Source organism: Xiphophorus couchianus, chromosome 9 (genome assembly GCF_001444195.1).
Source record: "Xiphophorus couchianus chromosome 9, X_couchianus-1.0, whole genome shotgun sequence".
NCBI lineage: Eukaryota > Metazoa > Chordata > Actinopteri > Cyprinodontiformes > Poeciliidae > Xiphophorus > Xiphophorus couchianus.
Genome location: NC_040236.1, coordinates 1,594,359 through 1,614,802, shown reverse-complemented (window position 1 = coordinate 1,614,802; position 20,444 = coordinate 1,594,359). Strand labels below are relative to the sequence as shown.

The window sequence follows — 20,444 nt, the reverse complement described above, 5'->3', positions numbered from 1 at the left end:
TATAAGCCACTCAGGCAACTCTAAAAGCAGAAATTCTGCTTTTCTTTCATATCTGGAGAGTCAGATAACATTGAACAAACTGTATAAAATACCTTAAATTTACATGAGTTTAAAAATATCTTTGCCTCAAGAACATTTTAAAGAGGGGTTATAAATAATACAAAATTGTCTGTTATTATTAAATTTTAAAACAAGTGAATTTTGCTCTTGTCATTTACAATATCTTTCAGAAAGTAATAGTTTGTATCACATCTACAGGTTCATAACCAAATCTTACTCAAGAGTTTAATAAAAATAAGTGCCATAAATCCAAGTGCATAAATGTTCTTTTGGCTTTTCACTGCTGATAGTGACAGACGTTACCGTTCAAAACATTCAGTTTTATGTCCTCAACTCTCAGTGCCACACTGTTACGTGCCAGGCAAACATTCGCAAATTCTTGCTTCTTCTCAGGGCAAATGTTCTCCACCATTTTCATAACACAGTTTTGATAAATGTATCTTCAGTAAAAGGTTTGCCATGTTTAGCTATTAACATTAACATCGTAGCTTGCTTTGGTGGTATCTTCTTTTGACTCAGGCCCAAAGAAATCGCTGTTGTGATGCCAGTGCAGCTTGGAGCTGCTTCAGTTTTTCAGCACGGTCACTCCCTGTTAGCTTGTTGTATGTGTTAGCATGTTTAGTCTGGTAGTGTCTCTTTACGTCAAAATCCTTAAACAAGGCAACCATCTCATTACAAATTAGACAAGCACAATTGCCTTGATTTTCAGAAAAGAAGTATTGTAATTCCCATCTCTCTTGAAAGCGGCGGCCCTCACTGTAAACTTTCCTCGTTTTCTTTGCAGTGGCCATGGCAGAAATGAGTGGAGAGCGGTTCGCTGCACGGAGGCAGAGACTGATAGTATTAAAGTGGTGCTGCCACCATTTGGTGAAAGGAGGAATTACAGTTTCAAGTTTTATGATTTATTTATTCTGTTTCACAGTGCAGGCGGGCCATAAATAATACATTATAAGACTGAAGCTGCGGGCCGTATGAAATCTGGCCGCGGGCCGTGATTGGCCCCCAGGCCGGACTTTGGACATGCCTGCTTTAAGCCCTGAAGGATGAGGAAAACGTAAAGCAAACCAAATGGGTAAAGGAGTTGACAACTAGGAAGACAGAAGATTTAGAGTTGTTTGTTACATAAGTCCCTGTTCCACACTACCTTCTACGTCGCTTTTCTGGGATATCATTATCTGTTTGAAGATCCGATGTTGCTTCTGCCCTTGTAAGCTTTCGTCATGCTTCTCCATAGTAGTCTTTAGAAAAGAATTTTTTAAAAAAAGGATCAACACATTTGTAAATCTAAAGCTCACGTTTTGAAAATTTTCATACAAGTAAATGTCACCTGCATTTCCAAGAACACGCACACAGCATAACTTCCATGAAGCATCTGGCTGTAGTTGTTGCTTTACTGTTTTAGTGACATTTATACCAACACCTGCTGGCCAGAAGCACTGAACCTTGTTTTCATCTGTAAACCAACATGATGGGATAATATCCATCAACTTCTTTCCCTCTGTTGATTCTTCAATGAATTCCATGACGCTGAAGGACATGCTGGAAGTTCATATTAAGTCAATTAGTGGTCATGTAACTGAGGAAAGACAACATGACCGTTCCGCAAAGGAAGGACTACCAGTTTTTTTGTCAGGCTTGTCACCGATACACCATAAAGAAGGCAGCACAGCAGGAGGTGAAACAGTGTGTGAGGGAAGCAAAAGACAGTTACAGGAGAAAGGTGGAGCAGAAGCTGAGAGAGAACAACATGAAGGAGGTCTGGGAAGGTGTGAGGACCATCACTGGCCTCAACACAAAGACCAGAGTCGTTGGGGGAACAATGGAGAGGGCAAACGAACTGAACAACTTCTTCAACAGGTTCAACCAGTCCATGGCCCCCCAAACCCCTCTCTCACTGCAGCCACCCCTGCTCCTTACCACACACCTCCCCCCAGACAACACTACACTGACAACCCCCCCACACACCTCAGCACAACCCCCGCCCCACATCACCACAGACCAGGTCAGAGAACAGCTGAGGAAGCTCAAGCCCAGGAAAGCAGCAGGGCCGGACCAGGTGTGTCCAAGGCTGCTGAAGACCTGCGCTACTGAACTGGGAGAGCCACTACAGCGGCTCTTCAACCTCAGCCTGCAGCTAAGGGAAGTGCCCACCCTCTGGAAGACATCCTGCATCGTCCCAGTGCCCAAGAAGAACAGGCCCAGCGAGCTGAATGACTTTCGGCCCGTGGCACTTTACTTCACACCTGATGAAGACGTTGGAGCGGCTCTTCCTCGGCCTCCTCAGACCCCAGGTGGAACATGCCCAGGATCTCCTGCAATTCGCCTACCAGTCAGATGTTGGTGTGGAGGATGCCATCCTCTACCTGCTGCACCGGGCCCACTCCCACCTGGATAAGGGCAGCGGCACGGTGAGGATCCTTTTTTTGGACTTCTCCAGTGCCTTTAATACAATCCAGCCCCTTCTGCTCCAGGATAAACTAAACAGCATGGGAGTAGACCCACACCTGGTCACCTGGATCCATAGTTACCTCACCAACAGGCCCCAGTATGTCAGGCTGAAGGACACCGTATGTGGTCTGTGGTCAGCAGCACAGGAGCCCCCCAGGGCACAGTGCTGGACCCTCTTCTCTTCACCCTGTACTCCTCTGACTTCCACTACAACTCGGAGCTGTGTCATATACAGAAGTATGCTGATGACACAGCCATCAGGGACGACAGAGAGGAGGAGTATCGCTGTCTGGTGAGGGACTTTGCTCTCTGGTGCCACACAAACCACCTGGAACTCAACACCGCTAAGACGAAGGAGCTGGTTATAGACTTTGGGAGGTCCAGACCAAAGCCGAGACCAGTCGCATTAGAGGGAACTGAGGTTGAGGTCGTGGACTCCTACAAATACCTCGGGTTGTGGCTGGACAGTAAACTGGATTGGTCAAAACACACTAGCCACCTGTATGGGAAAGTGCAGAGCAGGATGTACTTCCTGAGGAGACTGCGGTCCTTTAACATCTGCAGCAAACTGCTCTGGATGTTCTACCAGTCTGTGATTGCCAGTGTCCTCTTCTACACCGTGGTGTGCTGGGGAGGCAGCATATCCAAGAAGGACACGTCCAGACTGGACAAACTGACCAGGCGTGCCGCCTCTGTGGTCGGCATGAAGCTGGACTCTCTGGTGACGGTGGCAGAGGCGAGGACACTGAACAAACTGCTGGACATCATGAACGATAGCAGCCACCCTCTACACGCCGTCATCAGCAGCCAGAGGAGCCTGTTCAGTGCCAGACTGCTGCTTCCCAAGTGCCGGACCAATAGATTTAAGAACTCTTTTGTCCCCCATGCCTTCAGACTGTACAATTCCTCATTGGGGTGGGGGGGGGTGACACAGGACAGAGGGTAGAAGGAGGAGTAGTGACCCCTTGTATTTTTCTACATACTCATTAGGTCAAACCACATAGTGCAATACGATATCACTGGTCAATCTATCCGCCAAATTCTTATATATATATATATATATATATATATATATATATATATTTTTTGTGTTGTATTTATATTTATTTATATTCTTATCTTCTATATTCTTATTCCTTGTTTCTTGCATAATTTAAGGTTTTTCTTGCATAATTTAAGGTTTTGGTTACTCACATTTAGTGTGTACCTTAGTATTTAATTTGTATTTTTGTATTCTTTTGCATTTTTGCTTACTGTGTGTTATCTTTGTTTTTTGCCTGGGAGCTGCTGGTAACTTCAATTTCCTGAGGGAGTCTTCCCAAGGGATCAATAAAGTACAAGTCTAAGTCTAAGTCTAAAGATGGTCAGAAAGTTGTGTCACAGTTCTGATACCTAGACAAGATGAATCAATAGGGTATCTGCAGAAACAGTCTTGTTGTTCATAAAATTGACACACAAAAGTGTACATGGCTCCAGATAACAACTGTATTATATTCCTTATTACAGCAACTTTGCCCTCAACATCAAAACAGTTATCTCCTACACAACATAAAGGTTTTGGGAGTTGACAAAAGACTTCTAGAATCCTTGGGCAAATCCAAACCATAGTGCACTAAAATATGTAGCAGCTCTGTCAATGCACTGTGTGAAATATTTCGATTTGCTGCCCAGTCAGTAAGCTTAATTTTAAGTGTACATGTGCGATCAATTTCTTCAGAGGTGCTGTTCAAATCTATTTCAATGCTACTGGCAGTACATTTTCTTCAAGCAACTGATTGTTCTTCATTTTCAACTTCAAATTCTGCATCAGTCTCTTTTTCACTCAAATGAGCTTCAAAGTTCCACTCTTCACTGGGAATCTGGTTGTCCACTTCCAAAGCACAATCCAAATCAGAAAATGTGCCACTTTTGACCTTGATGTCTTCCAAAAACTTTAAATGCTCACAAACTTTGGCTTTAATTCGTCTTCTTTTTGTCCGAGAACTACAATAGTAATCCATTTTTTAAAGTCTGTAGAAACACAAACAAAGCACACTTTCAGATGCCTATTTACTAAGATATGATAGACTACTTGTCTAAAGACTGAAATATAATTTTGTCTTTGCCAAATACTTTTGTATTTAACACAATGATTAATCATAAGAATTTTACTATTAAGGTACTTTATGCGTTAGTTGAAATTGAAAAGGTGATAAGCAAGGATAAATTGAGTTTTCAGGATGTAAAATTAGTATGGAATTAAAGTTGATATTTCACAAGAAGTGCAACAACCAAACAACCTAAGTAAAGACAGCATCCCTGAATCATAAAATAAATGTACATGTCATAGATGTCACAGTTTTTATGACACTGATGCAACTGGTTATCCAGTTATTAATCAGTGCACTGCTCATTCAAATATTGGCAACAAGTATATAAATAAAAAAATGAAATCATTAAGTAGTTAGCAAAATCTAGAAAATAATTCAATTTTGATTATACATTTAAAAATTGTTTCAACACTGATTTGTGTCAAGGGATTTCTTTATTTTGAAAATTTATAACTTGCATCATGTCACCCTTGCACATGCCACTGAGAAATATTGCATTTGTTTCTATGAATGTACCTAAAATTGCTTTTTTCTACAGCTTAATTTCTCCAGACAAATTTGAAAGCACATTGACAAAATTAATGTTAAGCTCATTTATAATTGCCTTAGTATCATTTAAAGCATTATCGATTAGATCTTTTACAGTGGCTAAAGCAATAACTTAACCGTTGTTAAATGACTCATCTTTCAGTTCATAATTTAACCCTAAATGTTAACCACTCTTCAGAAGCAGTACCCCAACATAGACTTGTGGTCTATGTTGGCCATGATTAGACTTAGACTTAGACTGACTTTATTGTCATTTTGCATGCACAACGTGTATACAGAACGAAATTTCGTTGCATACGGCTCAGGACAGTGTTTTGAGCTTTCAATGTTGTGAGGTTACTCCAGAATAAAATAAAATACAGTATAAAATATGAATATAAATATAAAGTGCAGGAATGACAGTAAAATAGAAGTTATTTAGCTCTGTACATGTGCAAGGTATAAAGTGGAGACCAGATTTTAAGTGCAGTGCAGTTAAGAGTTCAGCAGTCTGATAGCAAGTGGGAAAAAGCTGTTTCGGAACCTGGTGGTCCTGCACCGGATGCTGCGGAACCTCTTTCCAGAGGGCAGCAGGGAGAACAGTCCATGGTGGGGGTGTGAGGGGTCACTGACGATGTTTCGGCCTCGGGACACGCAGCGCTGGGATGAAATGTCCTGAATGGAGGGAAGGGGGGCCCCGATGATCCTCTCTGCTGTCCGCACCACTCTCCTCACGTTCTTCCAGTCGGAGGCGCTGCAGCCTCCACACCACACAGAGAGGCAGCTGGTCAGAATGCTCTCTATGGTGCTTCTGTAGAACGTCTTGAGGATGGGCGGGGACAGGTGTGCTCTTCTCATCCTCCGCAGGAAATACAAACGTTTCTGTGCCCTCTTGGCCAGAGACGTGGTGTTCACAGTCCAGGTGAGGTCGTTAGTGATGTGCACCCCCAGGAATTTGGTGCTGCTGACCACCTCCACAGCCGAGCTGTTGATGAGCAGTGGAGCGTGGCTGGGCCGGTTCTTCCTGAAGTCGACGATCATCTCCTTCGTCTTGTCAACGTTCAGGATCAGGCTGTTGTCTCTGCACCAGTCCACCAGCTGCTCCACCTCCTCTCTGTAGTCCAGGTCGTTGTCGTCTCTGATGAGGCCCACCACCGTTGTGTCGTCCGCGAACTTCACGATGTGGTTGGTGGCAAACCTGGGGACGCAGTTGTGTGTCATCAGAGTGAACAGCAGAGGGCTCAGGACGCAGCCCTGAGGGGAGCCTGTGCTGAGAGTGATGACATCGGAGGTGTGTTGTCCGATCCGGACTGACTGAGGTCTGTCGGTGAGGAAGTCTAGCAGCCAGTTGCACAGGGGGGTGCTGAAGCCCAGGTGTCCCAGTTTTCCTGCCAGATGCTGTGGGATGATTGTGTTGAACGCTGAGCTGAAGTCCAGGAACAACATCCGCACATGAGTGTTCTTCTCCTCCAGGTGAGCCAGGCTCAGGTGTAGGGTGGAGGAGATAGCATCCTCAGTGGAGCGGTTTCAGCAGTAGGTGTAGAGGAATATAATTATATTAATAGTTAAAAATTATGTTTGTTCGTCGGTTTCGCACTAAGATATGTTTTAACCTAGAGGAAATGTATTGTGTCAAATGGATTGGGATTATGTAAGAGTGGAAATACTCTTTATGGAGTTGCGCTGAGGAAATCTGGCGCCATAGAAAGTCAAGTTGACCTGGCTCCCAGCTTTCCTTGGCGTGCGAAGCCGAAGTGAGACGGAAAGAATGTCTGGGAAATAAACTGTTTGGATAGATAAGAATAATAATTGACTTGTTTTGCACCTTTGAAATGGAGCAGATGTTGGAGGTCAATAGGTCTTAATATTTCCAAGGAACTTCCAATACACATCCAGTGTAAGACGGAGCCAAATGAACTACGTAAATGGAGGAAAGCAACGCCATTGGTCGGGGCTTTCCAATACACACCAGCAGAGCTCGGATCCTATAAAAAACTGATACCAGAAGTAGAAGTCAAGAGATTTTGGGACTACTGTAACGATGTGTATGTGATGTTTAGTTCCGCAGATGTGCATTAAAATCTCTTCTCGTTTTGACTATGAGCAGAAGGAGTTCCGAGTCTTATTTAACCTTTATTTATACACTCTATAAGTTTAGGCACCTTTAAATTCCTCTATATAGGCAAACTGGAACGGGTCGAATGTGGGGGGAGTCTGGAGACGATGTGTTCTTTTACCAGCCTTTCAAAGCACTTCATCATGATGGGAGTCAGTGCCACAGGCCGGTAATCATTGAAAGAGGTGACTTGAGGTTTCTTTGGCACCGGAATGATGGAGACAGTTTTGAGACAGGCTGGCACTGTGGCTTGGTCCAGTGAGGTGTTAAAAATGTCTGTTAGGACACCAGCCAGCTGACCTGCGCATTCCCTGAACACCCGCCCAGGTATGTTGTCGGGGCCTGGGGCCTTCCGTGGGTTGACTCTTTTCAGAGTCTTCAACACATCGGCTGTGTCCAGGCAGAGTGGGTCCTCTTCCTGGTGGGGAACAGTTTTCTTTGCCGGAGTACTGTTCAGTGCCTCGAACCTCCCAAAGAAGTTATTGAGTCCATTTAGAAAGTCAGCATCAACTTCACCCACTGGGGGGGAGGATGGATTGTAATCTGTGATCGCCTTTATGCCTTGCCACATACTTCTGGTGTTGCTGGTGTCGTGGAAGAACTCCTGTATTTTTCGACTGTGGGTTCGCTTTGCTAACCTGATAGCACGGTTCAAGTTGGCTTAAGGAATTTCCTTAGTGTAATGTTATCATAGAGTCTTATTTACTGTCAGTTTTGGCAGAAGTAGCAATTTGTACATAAAGCTTGCCTGATAAAATGGTTATAAAATTGCAACAAAACATTTAATTCCCAAAACCTTATGAAAATCAAATTTATAAATCTACCTTTTTCAAATCGTTGATAGATGATCTTCACAGTTTGATGCTTTTTAAGTCTGCAAAGAAATATATTTTATTAATGCAGTTAATATAACGTTTGGGCTTTTCCAAAAAAAATAATATTAAGGCAAAACAACCTTTGTATAGAGCAGGGGTGTCAAATTCCAGTCCTCAAAGGTCGGTGTCCTGCAACTTTTAGATGTGCCTCTGCTACACCACACCTGAATAGAATAATTAGGTCATTAGCAAGGCTCTTTAGAACTGATCTACACAAGGAGAAGGTAATTAAGCCATTTCATTCCAGCGTTTTGTACCTGTGGCACATCTAAAAACTGCAGAATACCGGACCTCGAGGACTGGAGTTTGAGACCCCTGGTATAGAGTAATCACTATAGCCATATATTGTAAACACTGAACAGTTTCACTAATGCAATTATCACTAAAATCACTCCTGAAATATTGCACGTACTAAAGAACAAGCGCTACACTTAAAATACTGCAAAAACATCAAAAAGAAATTCTTAATGTTTGATTCACATGTGGCCACTGAAGACTACTCTATAGACCAACACAAAACTGTGCAGATTAAAGAACTTTGTTCTGCCAGAGTTAGTTTCAAAGTGTCACTTACAAATAAAAAAGGATTTAAAAATATTAACTACTATACCGTCATCCTATTTACAAAAAAAGCTTTTTTGCCAAATATACTGAAACCACATGTGCCCCATATAGTGTTGCCCATTTCTGTCCCGTTCCCAGCTAGCCCACATTAATGCTGAATAGGGCCCCTACATTTAGCCCAAATGGGTCAACAATATGGCTCCCATTTTAGGTTAACCATATGGGGCTCATGCAGTTAGCCCAGATAAATGCTAATGGCCAATCATTACCTATCTAGCCCACAACAATAGATTCAATGCAGTTTCATTTAAAAAAAAAAAAAGCACCCTTGCATGGGTTGGTCCCAGCCAAGCCAGCATGCATGAGACTCACCCATGCATGCTGGTTTAATTGACTGTGAGAAAGATTATTAAAAGCTCATGTACATAGAATGAAAGCACAATAGTTACTCTTTTTAAATCATGTAAGTGGTTTTATTGTGTCAAGACACTTTGAAACAAACTCTGCTTAGTGAACCGAATTTATTCTGCCGCGTTGGCGCTCAAATGAACCTGTTATGTTCCGGGGTTCTCTGGTTCTCTTGGTGGGGTTTTTCCTGTGCGCCTTTTCCACCTCTTACCACCAGATGGCGACAGGTTCCGGTTGGAGTGCGGTGGTATCATCATCATCCACAGCTGTCATCAATTACCCTCATCAGCGGAGCATACTTAAGGAGTTGACCGCCAGTCCAGCGTCGCCTGAGTGTTTGCCAGTCACGGTACCTCTGAGAGCCCCCTTGAGCCCTGTCTCTGTGTTCCTCGTTGCCTTGAGCCTTCCTTTGATTCTCTTTGTGTTTCTCTGTTGCCTTCAGGAGATCCCTTTGACACTCTGGACCCGCTGACCAGATCCTGGCAGTTTCCTTGGTTTCAGAACCTCCCTCGTGACGCCGTGGAAAGTATCCACTGGTTGCCCGAGTTCCCAGACTCACCTCTCCGTTGTTTGCAAGTATCTCCTGGACCCCACGGCTGGCGGCCGAATCACTCCTCTGTGTCTCTGTTGCACCCGAGCCTACCTGTCCGTTCTCCGCCGCACTCCTCCGTTGTTCCTGGACCCACTAGAGACCGAGACCCTGGACATACTCAGTAACCCTCCAAGATTCAGATCCAGCCACCACCAAGTAAGAACAACCTGTGTTTCATCTGAGTTTTCCATATTCCCACGACCCCTGAACTCACCAGTCTGCTTTTTCCCCTCGTAGTGAACCACTGCTGCCCGTTACAGTTGATTCCCTGGACCAGACCACCTTCCCACACTCTGATAATTGTGTACCTTAATAAATCACTTAAACTGATTCTTACTCTCCTGTCTTGTGTTCTGCATGTGGGCTAGAAACCTTAACCCATCATGACAGAACCAATGGTAGCTCAGCAAATAATGGCGCAGCAATATTTGAAAATGTTATGGCCCAGAACAGTAAGGAGTTTGAAATCGCTCTGCACCAAAATATTCTTACCTTAATGATGGTAGATGACTTATTGTGTGTTTTAACAATATCAGAAAAACTGTCACAGGAAAGGATGAAAAAAAAAAAAAAACATAAATAATTAACTCTCTTTTGGGGTACGCCGGTCATCCGATCTGTTACGAGCAGCACATTTCTTTAATTGGCGATTTCTAAAATTTGATACAATACAGGTAAACCAGACAGAAGACACGTACTTACGGATTGTTTTGTAGGACAATCAACCTGCAGACTCCGCGCCAAAGGACTGATGAGAATAAGTTGGAGTTAGTGATGTGTCGGTCGCTAACGATCCGGCTCTAAGAGCCGGCTCTTTGTAGTGAACGATTGGAACCGGCTCCACAATGGGAGCCGTTTTAGGATCCTATTTGGGAGCCGGGTTTTTTTCTACAGTATATCGCTGTCTCTCCGCCTCCCTGTCGTTGTGCTTGTGCTCTGCAAGTGTGGCCTACGGTTCTGGTGGCTTCTTGGTGCAGAAATGAACGACAAGGAGCTCAATCTGGCATCAGTTGTTTTCTTTAATTCTCCATCTGCATTTCACACATGGGCACCGAGGTAAAGTCAATCTCTGGCATGAAAGAAACTCCTCGACAGTGATCCTCATGGCTCTGAGGATTACCCATAATACAGTAACCAAAATAAAATAATTGAAAATTACAGTGATCGTATAGTGGATTTGGTTTACATCAAAGGAACAACCAGTGAGTGTCCTTTTTAAAGAAAGTAACACAATTAATTAAAATGCTCTGAGAAATAAAATAAAATGCTGACATTTTATTTACTAGATGCCATTTTTATATTTTAGCTTGTACAAACTTGCATCTTGTAACAATGCAAAACCATTAACCATATCTATATAAAACTATTAATATAAAACTGCCTTATATTAGCCATCTGCTACAGAGATTTAGTAAAACATACCTGCATTTCACACATGGGTAAAACATTTAGTCAACAATTTTGGCCAACTTTGTACGTCCATTCGCAGTGCACTTTTGTTGTTTATTTGCCAAATATTTTTCTTATTATTCACATTGTGAATATAATTTACAAACAAACCAAAGGACTTCTGAACTTCTAACAAGTGCCATTCTGACCTGGCTCAGCTGTTATCATTGTTTACCATAATGTCTCATTGGAAACTTTTGCTATAAGGACTCCAGTTCAATCAGTAAACTGACTGGTGTCCCACTATTCCATTTAGAAATTCCATATCAATTCTACCAATTGCAATCGATTCATAAAATAAAAACCTTAAATATCCAATTGTTGCAAAACCCAAAGAGATTAATTAAAACTTTAAATGTAGTTTCAACCTGGAAAGACTCACACAGAGAGAAAGTAGGTTTTAGAAAGTTTATTTGACAAGAAATAATCTTTGGGGCTCGGACCCCGGCAGTAGACACTGCACTGGTAACTGCCAGAGAGAATGATCTTTTTTCTATATGAAAACCTTTTTGAATAACGTCACTGGTTACATAAATTAAACCAGTGTGTAAATTCTAACTATAACTGTCTTCATCTCACCTGCTCAGCCAATCACCTGATCAGGTGTCTCCATCCCAGCCTAACGGCGCCGGGCTCATCTCCTCCACCCTTCATAAAGTCCGGCTTGATGTGTGCAACTGCTCCTCATCTCAGCTTCCATCACCTCCACCCCGACTACACCTTCGCTCTGCTCGTTTAATCTTGTTTGTATCTGAACAATATGTTTCTGTAATGTGCTTGCTTTATTACAAAAAAACCCAAGTTGATTCTGACTGTTAAAACATAAACTTAGCTGTATGTCAGGTTTGTAAAAAAAAATGGTATTGATTCCAGTCATTGTTCAAAAAGTATAGGAAACATTGTATTTACACATATAAAATATTGCAAGTTATTAGCTTTGCTTGCATTTAAAATTTTTAAAACAAGGTTATCCTATTGTTAAATAACGCTGTTACAATATATTTACAACTACTTTATTGGTTCTACTCTCTCCAACAAATTACAGCCACAATGTAACTTTGTGTGGAAACGGCACCATTTCTATGAAAAGTAAATAAAGTAAATCAACTGAGCTACAACAAAAGGAACATTCAAAAATGTAAATAATATTGAAAGAACACATTATTAAAAAGGATGACTGCACAAGTCAAAAGGCAAATATTCTTTAGCAGAAATGATTTAAAATGGCATGTCACAAAAAAAATAAACTAACAATGTGTGATAACTGAGATGTGTGAAAGACTGTGGAAAGCAACTAATATTCTCCTTGCATTCAGTATTGACAGTCAGTGCAGTGTCCAGGTCGGCCATCACAGTAGTAACCAGGGTACTCTCCTCGTCTTCCATTGCCGGTGAAGCCCACAGTCTTTATATTACCGGTGGCAGGAAAAACACGTTACAACCGCAAAAGGAATCCGGTTTTCTGCCTTGAATGTTTTTGAAAATTTGCCCCAGTTGATCTCACCTGTTAATGAAAAATCGATTTCATGTAGTTGAAATCTAATTTCACATGTTTTAGGTGAAAAAAGTCAAAGTGAGTCTTCTTCCTGAAAACTGGCTCAGACACAACGGCTTCAAAGCACTTGCAGGTCAATGCCAAGGTGAGGTAAGCTGAGTCTCCCTGTGCTGGTATCACCTCCTGGAGAACAGTTTCAAGAACATTCAGAGGCATCTGAAAATAACAAAAAAAAAAAAAAAAAATAAAAAATCACATTGCACATTATGATCAGTAAAACAGTAGTTAATAATAGCCATTTCACCAAATACTTTGTTACTCTTACTAGTGTAGTTTATTGCAGTTGCTTACTAAAACTATATTGAAGTAGTGCTACTCATCATTAGAGTATCACATCTGGGTACTACACCCACCTATAATGGCAGCTGTTAGTTTATAAAATATATTAGACTTTCCAGAAATTTAACATTGGTGTACAAAACATATTTAAAAAAGATTAACCTTTAAAAATAAAAGAGAAACACTAGAAAACTGGTAAGTATGTAAAAAATATTTTATATTTTTCAAGTGTAGTTATACATACCGTTATGTTGAACCATAGCAGTTTGTGCTAAATGGTTCTGTAGCTTGTATGAGCAAAGGGGACAGAAATATTTATCGTTCATGTTGCAAATAGATACGTGGATCTGTATAATGAAAATAAAAAACAGTTTGAGCATAAAATACATTTCTCAATTATACATGTTATCTACTTTTCTATTTTTATCTAATGGTGCCTTGCGGGATAATAATTAGCTATGCTACATGCTAAAATTAGCCTTCCCCTGTATGAATTACGAATTTCACTAGTTTACAGCTGTTAATTATATTTTCAACCTAATCTAGAAAAGCGTATTGATTTACTACGGAGCCCCTAAGGGGACATGGAGAGGAAAAAAAAAGGAAAGAAATCCCGACTTATTATCTCGAGATCCCGACTTATTATCTCGAGATCCCGACTTATTATCCCGACTTATTATCTCGAGATCCCGACTTATTATCTCGAGATCCCGACATCAGTACATAACGACCTAATCACAGTGATGGAGGACACCCACCCATGGGGTAGAGATATAGATTTTTATTTCGAGCTTGAGCTTGAGTATAAACACATTAAATCAGTGCTTGACAGCAGACATGGATTTAGTATTGGTGAGAGACATCTGAAGAGAGTTTTCAGAGCGCGGGGACTCATTCGGCGCAAGTCCTTTTCCGACTTGGCAGTTTTAGTAGAATTCATTAATAACCAGCTACAGTCCTCTGGACAGCTTCACGGTTACCGATGGATGTACGCTAAATGCAGAGAGCATGGACTTCGTGTGAGAAAAGAAGATGTGTGCTTTGTGTTGAAGGAATTGGATCCCCAAGGGGTGGCACTGAGGCAGGCAAGACGTCTCAGACGGAGAAATTACTTTTCAAAGGGACCAAACTTCATCTGGCACATGGACTCCTACGACAAACTTAAACCATATGGAATATGCATCAACGCAAGTATTGATGGGTTTTCAAGAAAAATAATCTGGCTTAATGCTTACACAACAAGTAGTAATCCAAAGGTGATCGGGGGGTATTACATCGAAGCGGTGCAGCGTTTAAATGGCTGCCCTAGAGTTGTACGTGGTGATCTTGGAACCGAAAATGGCCATGTGAGAAGTTTCCAGCGTTTCCTTGTACCAACGGAACCAAACGAGACCCTTGACAGTTACCTGGAAGGAGCAAGTACAGCTAATCAAAGAATTGAATATTGGTGGCGTTTCCTTCGTAACCAGTGTGTGGAGTTCTGGTTGTCCCTTTTTGGAGACATCAGAGACAACGGTTACTTTGATGGTGGATTTTTAGACAAAAACCTTCTTCAGTTTTGCTGCATGGGGATCATACAGGTGAGTTAATCTTAATAATTTATTTATGTTTGGATAATAATAGCAAACTGAGATCCTAGAGGGATTACTTGTTTTTAAACACAGCGGATGCTGCGCAACTTAACTGCAGCAAGAGCCGGTGTTTCTGGGCATAACACGGGTGGCCGGTGCTCGCACACGCATCCGCTGTGTTTCCAAACAAATAGTCCCAACGTAGTTCATTTGACATTCAGATCAAATAATAAAGTCATACCAGAACTCTGGAGAACTCAACAGAATAGCGAGATCAGTCTACTTTGGACCGAGGACACATTATGGGTTCCAAAGTGTGGTTATATTCTACAAAAAAAGACTAGGACCCAAACAAAGCTTGAATCACAATAAAGGGAACAAATCCTTCCAACGTCCCAAAAAATTAACACACATCATGCAAATGACTATTGAATGTAAAGTGTTTGACATGTTGCTTAGCCGTGATCCTCAGGGAGGTCTGAGGGTCCCTGGGGGAGGAATGGACTCTGGCTCTTCTGCCAGGCAAGTTTAGATGCTTCCATATCAAGGTTATTGTTTTAATATCAGCTCTGTACTGTATGAATAGTCTCAATCTCAGTTATATGTAGTCATATTCAATAAATTAGAATTTGGGATGAGTATTGTCAAATTAAAAGCACTTTAAAATAACCTTAAAGCAGGAGTTTAGTGTTTTTATTGGTGTGATGTAATATTCTAATCTAAAATGTTATATTTTCCTTAGCTGTAAGCAAGACATCATTTTCATTAACACATAAATGCTATGTGTTAAGTCCACTAGTTTAAGCAGTGGACTAAATAAATCAGTATGACCATGATTTGATCTTGCATACTTGAAGTTGCTTAGCTTTCTCAGATGTTTAAATAACAATACACATATAATAATGTGTTTAACCATAGCTGGAGACACTGTAAGTCTTGAAAGATTTTTCCTGAGATGTGAAACATGCAAAATTGTGTTCGCAAACATTGTTGATGTGCAAAAAGTTGAATTTCATGTTAAAATTGTAATCTAACTGCAGGATTCTTCTTTTTTAAGCCACCTTCAGTTTTGTTTGAATTGAATACAACATGGTGCAAATTTTAAATTAAGGACTTTATTCTCTAACTCATTGAGAATTGATGAAAATAAAATCAATAATTAATAATCATAATGAAATTGGTATTGCAAAGTTTTTAGGAATTCCTATCCCTATTTATGACTCTTATAATTTACTAATTTTAAGACAGATGAGTGTGTATGATTCTCATATTCATGTGTTCTTTGTGACAGGATGAGCTGGATGATACTGCCCAGGTTTGGAATGCACACTCCATCAGGCCATCAAACAACAGAAATGTCCCCAGTGGTCGACCCAATGTGATGTATGCATTACCTGAGCTCTACAGCTCTCTTTGCCTTGTTGAAGAGGAACATGTTGAAGTATGCAAAAATGAGTGCATTTCTCGACTGACCAAACCATGTGATCCAGATGTCTTTGACCTCTGCAACATCCTTATGGCAGAGTCCCATCTGACCTTACCCACAGACGCTTACCAGGCTTTGAACTTGTATATGCATCTAAGAGAGGCAATCATTGCATCACTTTAAAATGTGCTGACTGCAAGCAAGAACATTTTTCAGCACCTTTACAAGCCCACTTAGAATGGCATGCAGATGTAAACAAACTGTGTTTCTTTTCTTTCAAAAGTATTTCATTATGTTCTCTAGAAGGGACAATGAAGAAATGTATTGTTCATTTGAGTTTCATGAACTGCCAGTTTATTCAACTGCTTCTAACCATTTTGTAAATATGCAATATCTGTTTCAGATGAAAATAAACTCTGTGAAAGCAAATATTTACTTGTCAAACAAAGATAAACATAAAAGGAAAATAAGGGTATTTAGTATAAATAATATTTATCTGAAAATGTAATTCTGTGATCAAAACAAAATGCTTCTTTTAAGTGATAAACTCTGTCCTGCCATTCTATTTTTAAAATAAATGTTGCATTAATTAACTTTTTAAAATTTGAAATGCTATAAAGAAAGGAAAAGTATTTGAAACAATCAACATGATACAAAGCACAATGCATATTTCTTGCCTCTGAAGTTAATAAGGGTTGTAAACACAATTATGAACTTTTTAAAAAATCTGTAAAAACATCTAAAAGCTTAAACAGTAAACCTTACTGAAAGAACAAACTCTGCTTAAAGCAACATTGCACAGAGGCTACATCAACAGATCGGTCTTGTAGTACAGCATCTTGAAAGAAAATGAGAACACATTTCTGTTTAATTACAAAAAAAGGGGTTAGAATATGATAAAATCAAAGGAGCACTTCTTCATACATTGAAAAACAAAATCTTAACAAGTAATTCTGGTCTAGTTTCTAGTGAAAATATCCTATTACACTTAAAATAAGACAAATTAACTTAAAAGTAACTTTTCAGCAACATATAGAGTTTTAAGTAAGTAATTCTTTAATATTGATGAGAAAGTACTTGCTCTATTGGCAGATAAATTAACTTATAGGAAAAATATCTTGTTATAAGTTAAATAATCTTCCAATATAAACAGTACTTTTTGATCAATATTAAGGAATTATTTACTTAAAACAATATCTTAAAATCTTGCGGAAAAGTAATTTTTACATTAATTTGTATTATTCACAAGGTATCTTTGAAAATAAATACAATTGAAATGTAAAGTAACAAAAACATACAGCCAAACCATGAAAACATAAAATCAATTGCTATATTACTGAATGCATTAAATATTTAAATATGAAATTTAGAAAAAAAAAAACTGCATTCAAAATTTACAACCAAAACAAAAAGGTGCTGTAAATACCTCCCATCAACTTCAAATTATGTCCATTTCAAAGTAATTGCTGGAGAGGATGTTGTCGAACTCTGTGCGAAAGTCTGGGTAAGAACTATAAGTGCAAGGAAGTTCTAGGGTAGCTCCACAGGTGCGAGCAACAGGCCTTCTATTAAGCCCGGTTTCAGTGTTGAAACAAATGAGAATTTTGTCAACACAGATTACAGAAGAGCCGGTGCAGAAACGCAGTATTTTTTCGGCCTTGTCTTCATCAGCATTTTTTACAAAACGTTGAAGGTGGTTAAAGGTTGTCTGTTCTCTCTGGGACAGCGTCACATTTGCTGATTCAAACAGCTGTAACAGTCTTTTACCTGAGGCCTTCTTTTTTTCATACAAAGACAACAGACATTTCTTGTCAGCAAGTTCCACTTGTACACATGCCATGGATGTGGAGAAGCAATCCAATATATACTTTGGCTCTTGAAGAATTGCCTTGTGAGCCATGGTTTCAATGGCCTGCTGAATGTTCTCATTGGGAGGCAGGAAGTGGGACCCCATCCTTGTGAAGAGGTCTAGCAAGTCCTCTTCATCACCTTGATCCATGGTGCCCTGTAGAGCCTTCTCAACAGCTGATCTCTCTACTAGAGGGAGGTAGTTGAGAAATGATGGGATCAATACATCATCATCCACTGATTCAATTCCATGGACACAAGCTAAAATGAAAGCTTTCGATAGCCTCACTGGAATGACTCCATGGTCTAGAAATCCTTTGACCCAAATGTGTCCAATGGCTTGCCATTCAGACTCACAAAAGTCAGGCCTCAACCTGGGAACTCGCTCTGTTTCACCCTCACACTGTTCCAAAAACTGCTCCCAAAATGCAGTGTAAACCTCCCTTGATACCCCAGCATCATCGATTGCTCTTTCATTCACAAACTCCATTTTTAAAGTCTGATTCAAAAGGTTGTTTTCCATAAACACAGCCAAAAGATCTTCCACAACCTTGATCCTGCGAATTGACACATGTAGATGGTTTGCTAGATTTTCTGAGTTACCAGCTGAAACAGATTGGGGCAGTAGACCGCTTGAACTTGGGTGAGAATCTTCGGGTGGAATCAAGCCAGAGTCCTGGGTAAAAGATAAAGCAATAACCATTATTAACAACACAGATACAAATATAAGATTTCTACAAACAGATTGGACATTTGTTTGTTAATATTCTCTTCATTACTATGTTATGATTACCAAGCTAATTTGTAGAACTTTGGAAGATCTGGTGGAACACTAACCCTTCTGCTTAATCCATACTTTAATACTTTCATATGATTTTTTTTAATTAAATAGAAAATACCAATTCAATTAAATGAAAAATATATATTCAATTCAATAAAAAAATATGTATTCAATTCAAAAGATGTAATAATTGCATGACCTTTAAAAAAAAGGTGGTACTGAGTTGTTCATTACAGAGGAGAAAATGAGCTCTGGGTTGTATTGACTGTGTCCATTTCACCTGGCCAGTTTGTCCTGCCTCCATATTACTGGTTTGCATTTGTGATGAGAAGAGACTCCTGGCTGAAGGCAACAGTATCGGGGAACCGTGTCCAAAGGGACTGCTGAGATCGTCCTGAATGACAAAGTTGTACAGTATTGTAATATATAAAGTTATGTTTGATTACAGCACACAACACAAGTGTTAAACTATTCATACCTTTGCCTTAAGATAGATATTTATTTCACAGTTGATTAAAAATACATCACAAAAAAACTATGTAAATTCTACCAAATAATATGTTACTATTTTACCTCAATTCAAATGTCACATATCACTTCTATAAGTATCTAAATCGTATCACGCCAAAGCGTTTCTGATCTTACCTGTACAACTTCTTCAGTGTTGTCATAATTTAGTGTTACAACGACTATGTCACTGTCATCATCCAATCCAATTAGGTCCTCTTCAGGATTCCATACAACCGTGTCTCCCTCATCCATGTGTGGAACAGATCCAGAATTTTCAGAGCTGAAGGGCTGGGGCTGCCGAGGTGTGGATCCAGAATGAGGTAAAATCAACAACTCCAGAATGGTTGTAGGAAGAGTCTAGGTGATTCAAAGTTTGATCATCACAATCCTCCATTTCACCAAAAGATCCTTTTCTAGCTGTTGGGGTTGAATCCATGTCATTTGGTTGTTCAGGACTTTGACAATCTTCTTCAGATGAATACTGAACTGTTTCTTCTTTCTTTGTGCACATGTAAAACCGTAGAAGCTTCAGCTTGGTTTTTTCATAAAGATTTCCGACTGTTTCATCTAAAGAAATCAGATTTTTTTTGAAGTCACAAACTTCAAAAAGAAAGTCTTCAATTACCCCTTTGGTGGAGGTCCCATCTGGAAAAAAAAGCTCCTTTCCCATTTCAAGAATTTGAGAAACAGTTGTACTTTTATCCACTGTTGCATGCCTCGTTCCTCCACCATTTCTTGTTCTCACTTGTTGGAATTCATCAATGTGAAAATGAAGCCACCCAATTTCAATTTTTCTCGAAGTCCTCCCTGCTGCCTTACTTCTTCCTCTTGCCATCTCCACCCCTTGCATTTGGAACAAACCAGATGTGCTACAAACAGCTCTTTTGGTCCTAGATCTCATTTTCCGTGCTCCAATTTTATCTCTTAAGTTCTGGAGAAGAGTATCTTTTTCTGCAATAAGTGTACTTTGCTGACAAAAAGACAGAACTGCTATTCTGTCACCATATGAAGTGATGTAATTGGTCATCTGTTCGTCTGTCATTATAGACAGCACAGCCTTGTCCACCTGGAGACATAAAAAATAAAAAAATAATTAGAATAAAGACATCCACATCTTTATATATATATATATATATATATATATATATATATGTATAGTAATAGTTGTATTTCAGAAAGCCATGCGAAGACTTCTTGTGTAGCACTATCGCTGCTAGTTATGGGTCGCATAATTTGTTGTGCCGTTGCCATAGTAACCCCCTTTTTTGAAGACAAATTGTAGAATGTGTGGTCAAACTTTAACAGATAAAACAAGTTTTTCTTGATAAAATACAAAGCGGTTCT

At 40.0% G+C, this 20,444-nt stretch overlaps 2 protein-coding genes and 2 long non-coding RNA genes across 4 annotated transcripts; 2 read left to right on the top strand and 2 right to left on the bottom strand.

The window, feature by feature from the left end:
• Positions 1-9,234: 9,234 nt before the first annotated feature.
• LOC114150391 (uncharacterized) lies at positions 9,235-10,012 on the top strand. The gene is made up of 2 exons (XR_003596734.1): positions 9,235-9,837; positions 9,919-10,012. It is a non-coding gene; the product is annotated as an uncharacterized LOC114150391 (long non-coding RNA).
• Positions 10,013-11,524: 1,512 nt separating this feature from the next.
• Positions 11,525-13,525, bottom strand: LOC114150397 (uncharacterized). Its single transcript, XR_003596739.1, has 2 exons — positions 13,209-13,525; positions 11,525-12,841 (listed from the first exon to the last, which is right to left on the bottom strand). It is a non-coding gene; the product is annotated as an uncharacterized LOC114150397 (long non-coding RNA).
• A 285-nt stretch (positions 13,526-13,810) lies between these two features.
• Positions 13,811-16,070, top strand: LOC114150990 (uncharacterized). The gene is made up of 3 exons (XM_028027866.1): positions 13,811-14,544; positions 15,827-15,976; positions 16,059-16,070. The coding sequence occupies exons 1-3, from the start codon at positions 13,951-13,953 to the stop codon at positions 16,068-16,070; spliced, it is 756 nt and encodes a 251-aa protein (XP_027883667.1). The 5' UTR covers positions 13,811-13,950.
• A 1,329-nt stretch (positions 16,071-17,399) lies between these two features.
• Positions 17,400-20,224, bottom strand: LOC114150987 (uncharacterized). The gene is made up of 3 exons (XM_028027858.1): positions 19,236-20,224; positions 18,871-18,984; positions 17,400-18,485 (listed from the first exon to the last, which is right to left on the bottom strand). The coding sequence occupies exons 1-3, from the start codon at positions 19,350-19,352 to the stop codon at positions 17,400-17,402; spliced, it is 1,317 nt and encodes a 438-aa protein (XP_027883659.1). The 5' UTR covers positions 19,353-20,224.
• Between the last annotated feature and the right edge of the window lie 220 nt (positions 20,225-20,444).

What these genes read in the sequence shown, in the direction of transcription:
- LOC114150990 (XM_028027866.1), top strand. Translation starts at nt 13,951, where the DNA reads ATGTACGCTAAATGCAGAGAGCATGGACTTCGTGTGAGAAAAGAAGAT. An exon ending in GCTGCATGGGGATCATACAG is followed by an intron (nt 14,545 to 15,826) that starts GTGAGTTAATCT and finishes TCTTTGTGACAG; the next exon opens with GATGAGCTGGATGATACTGC.
- LOC114150987 (XM_028027858.1), bottom strand. Translation starts at nt 19,352, where the DNA reads ATGGATGAGGGAGACACGGTTGTATGGAATCCTGAAGAGGACCTAATT. An exon ending in ACACTGAAGAAGTTGTACAG is followed by an intron (nt 18,985 to 19,235) that starts GTAAGATCAGAA and finishes TTTGTCATTCAG; the next exon opens with GACGATCTCAGCAGTCCCTT. An exon ending in AGGCAGGACAAACTGGCCAG is followed by an intron (nt 18,486 to 18,870) that starts GTGAAATGGACA and finishes TCTTTTACCCAG; the next exon opens with GACTCTGGCTTGATTCCACC.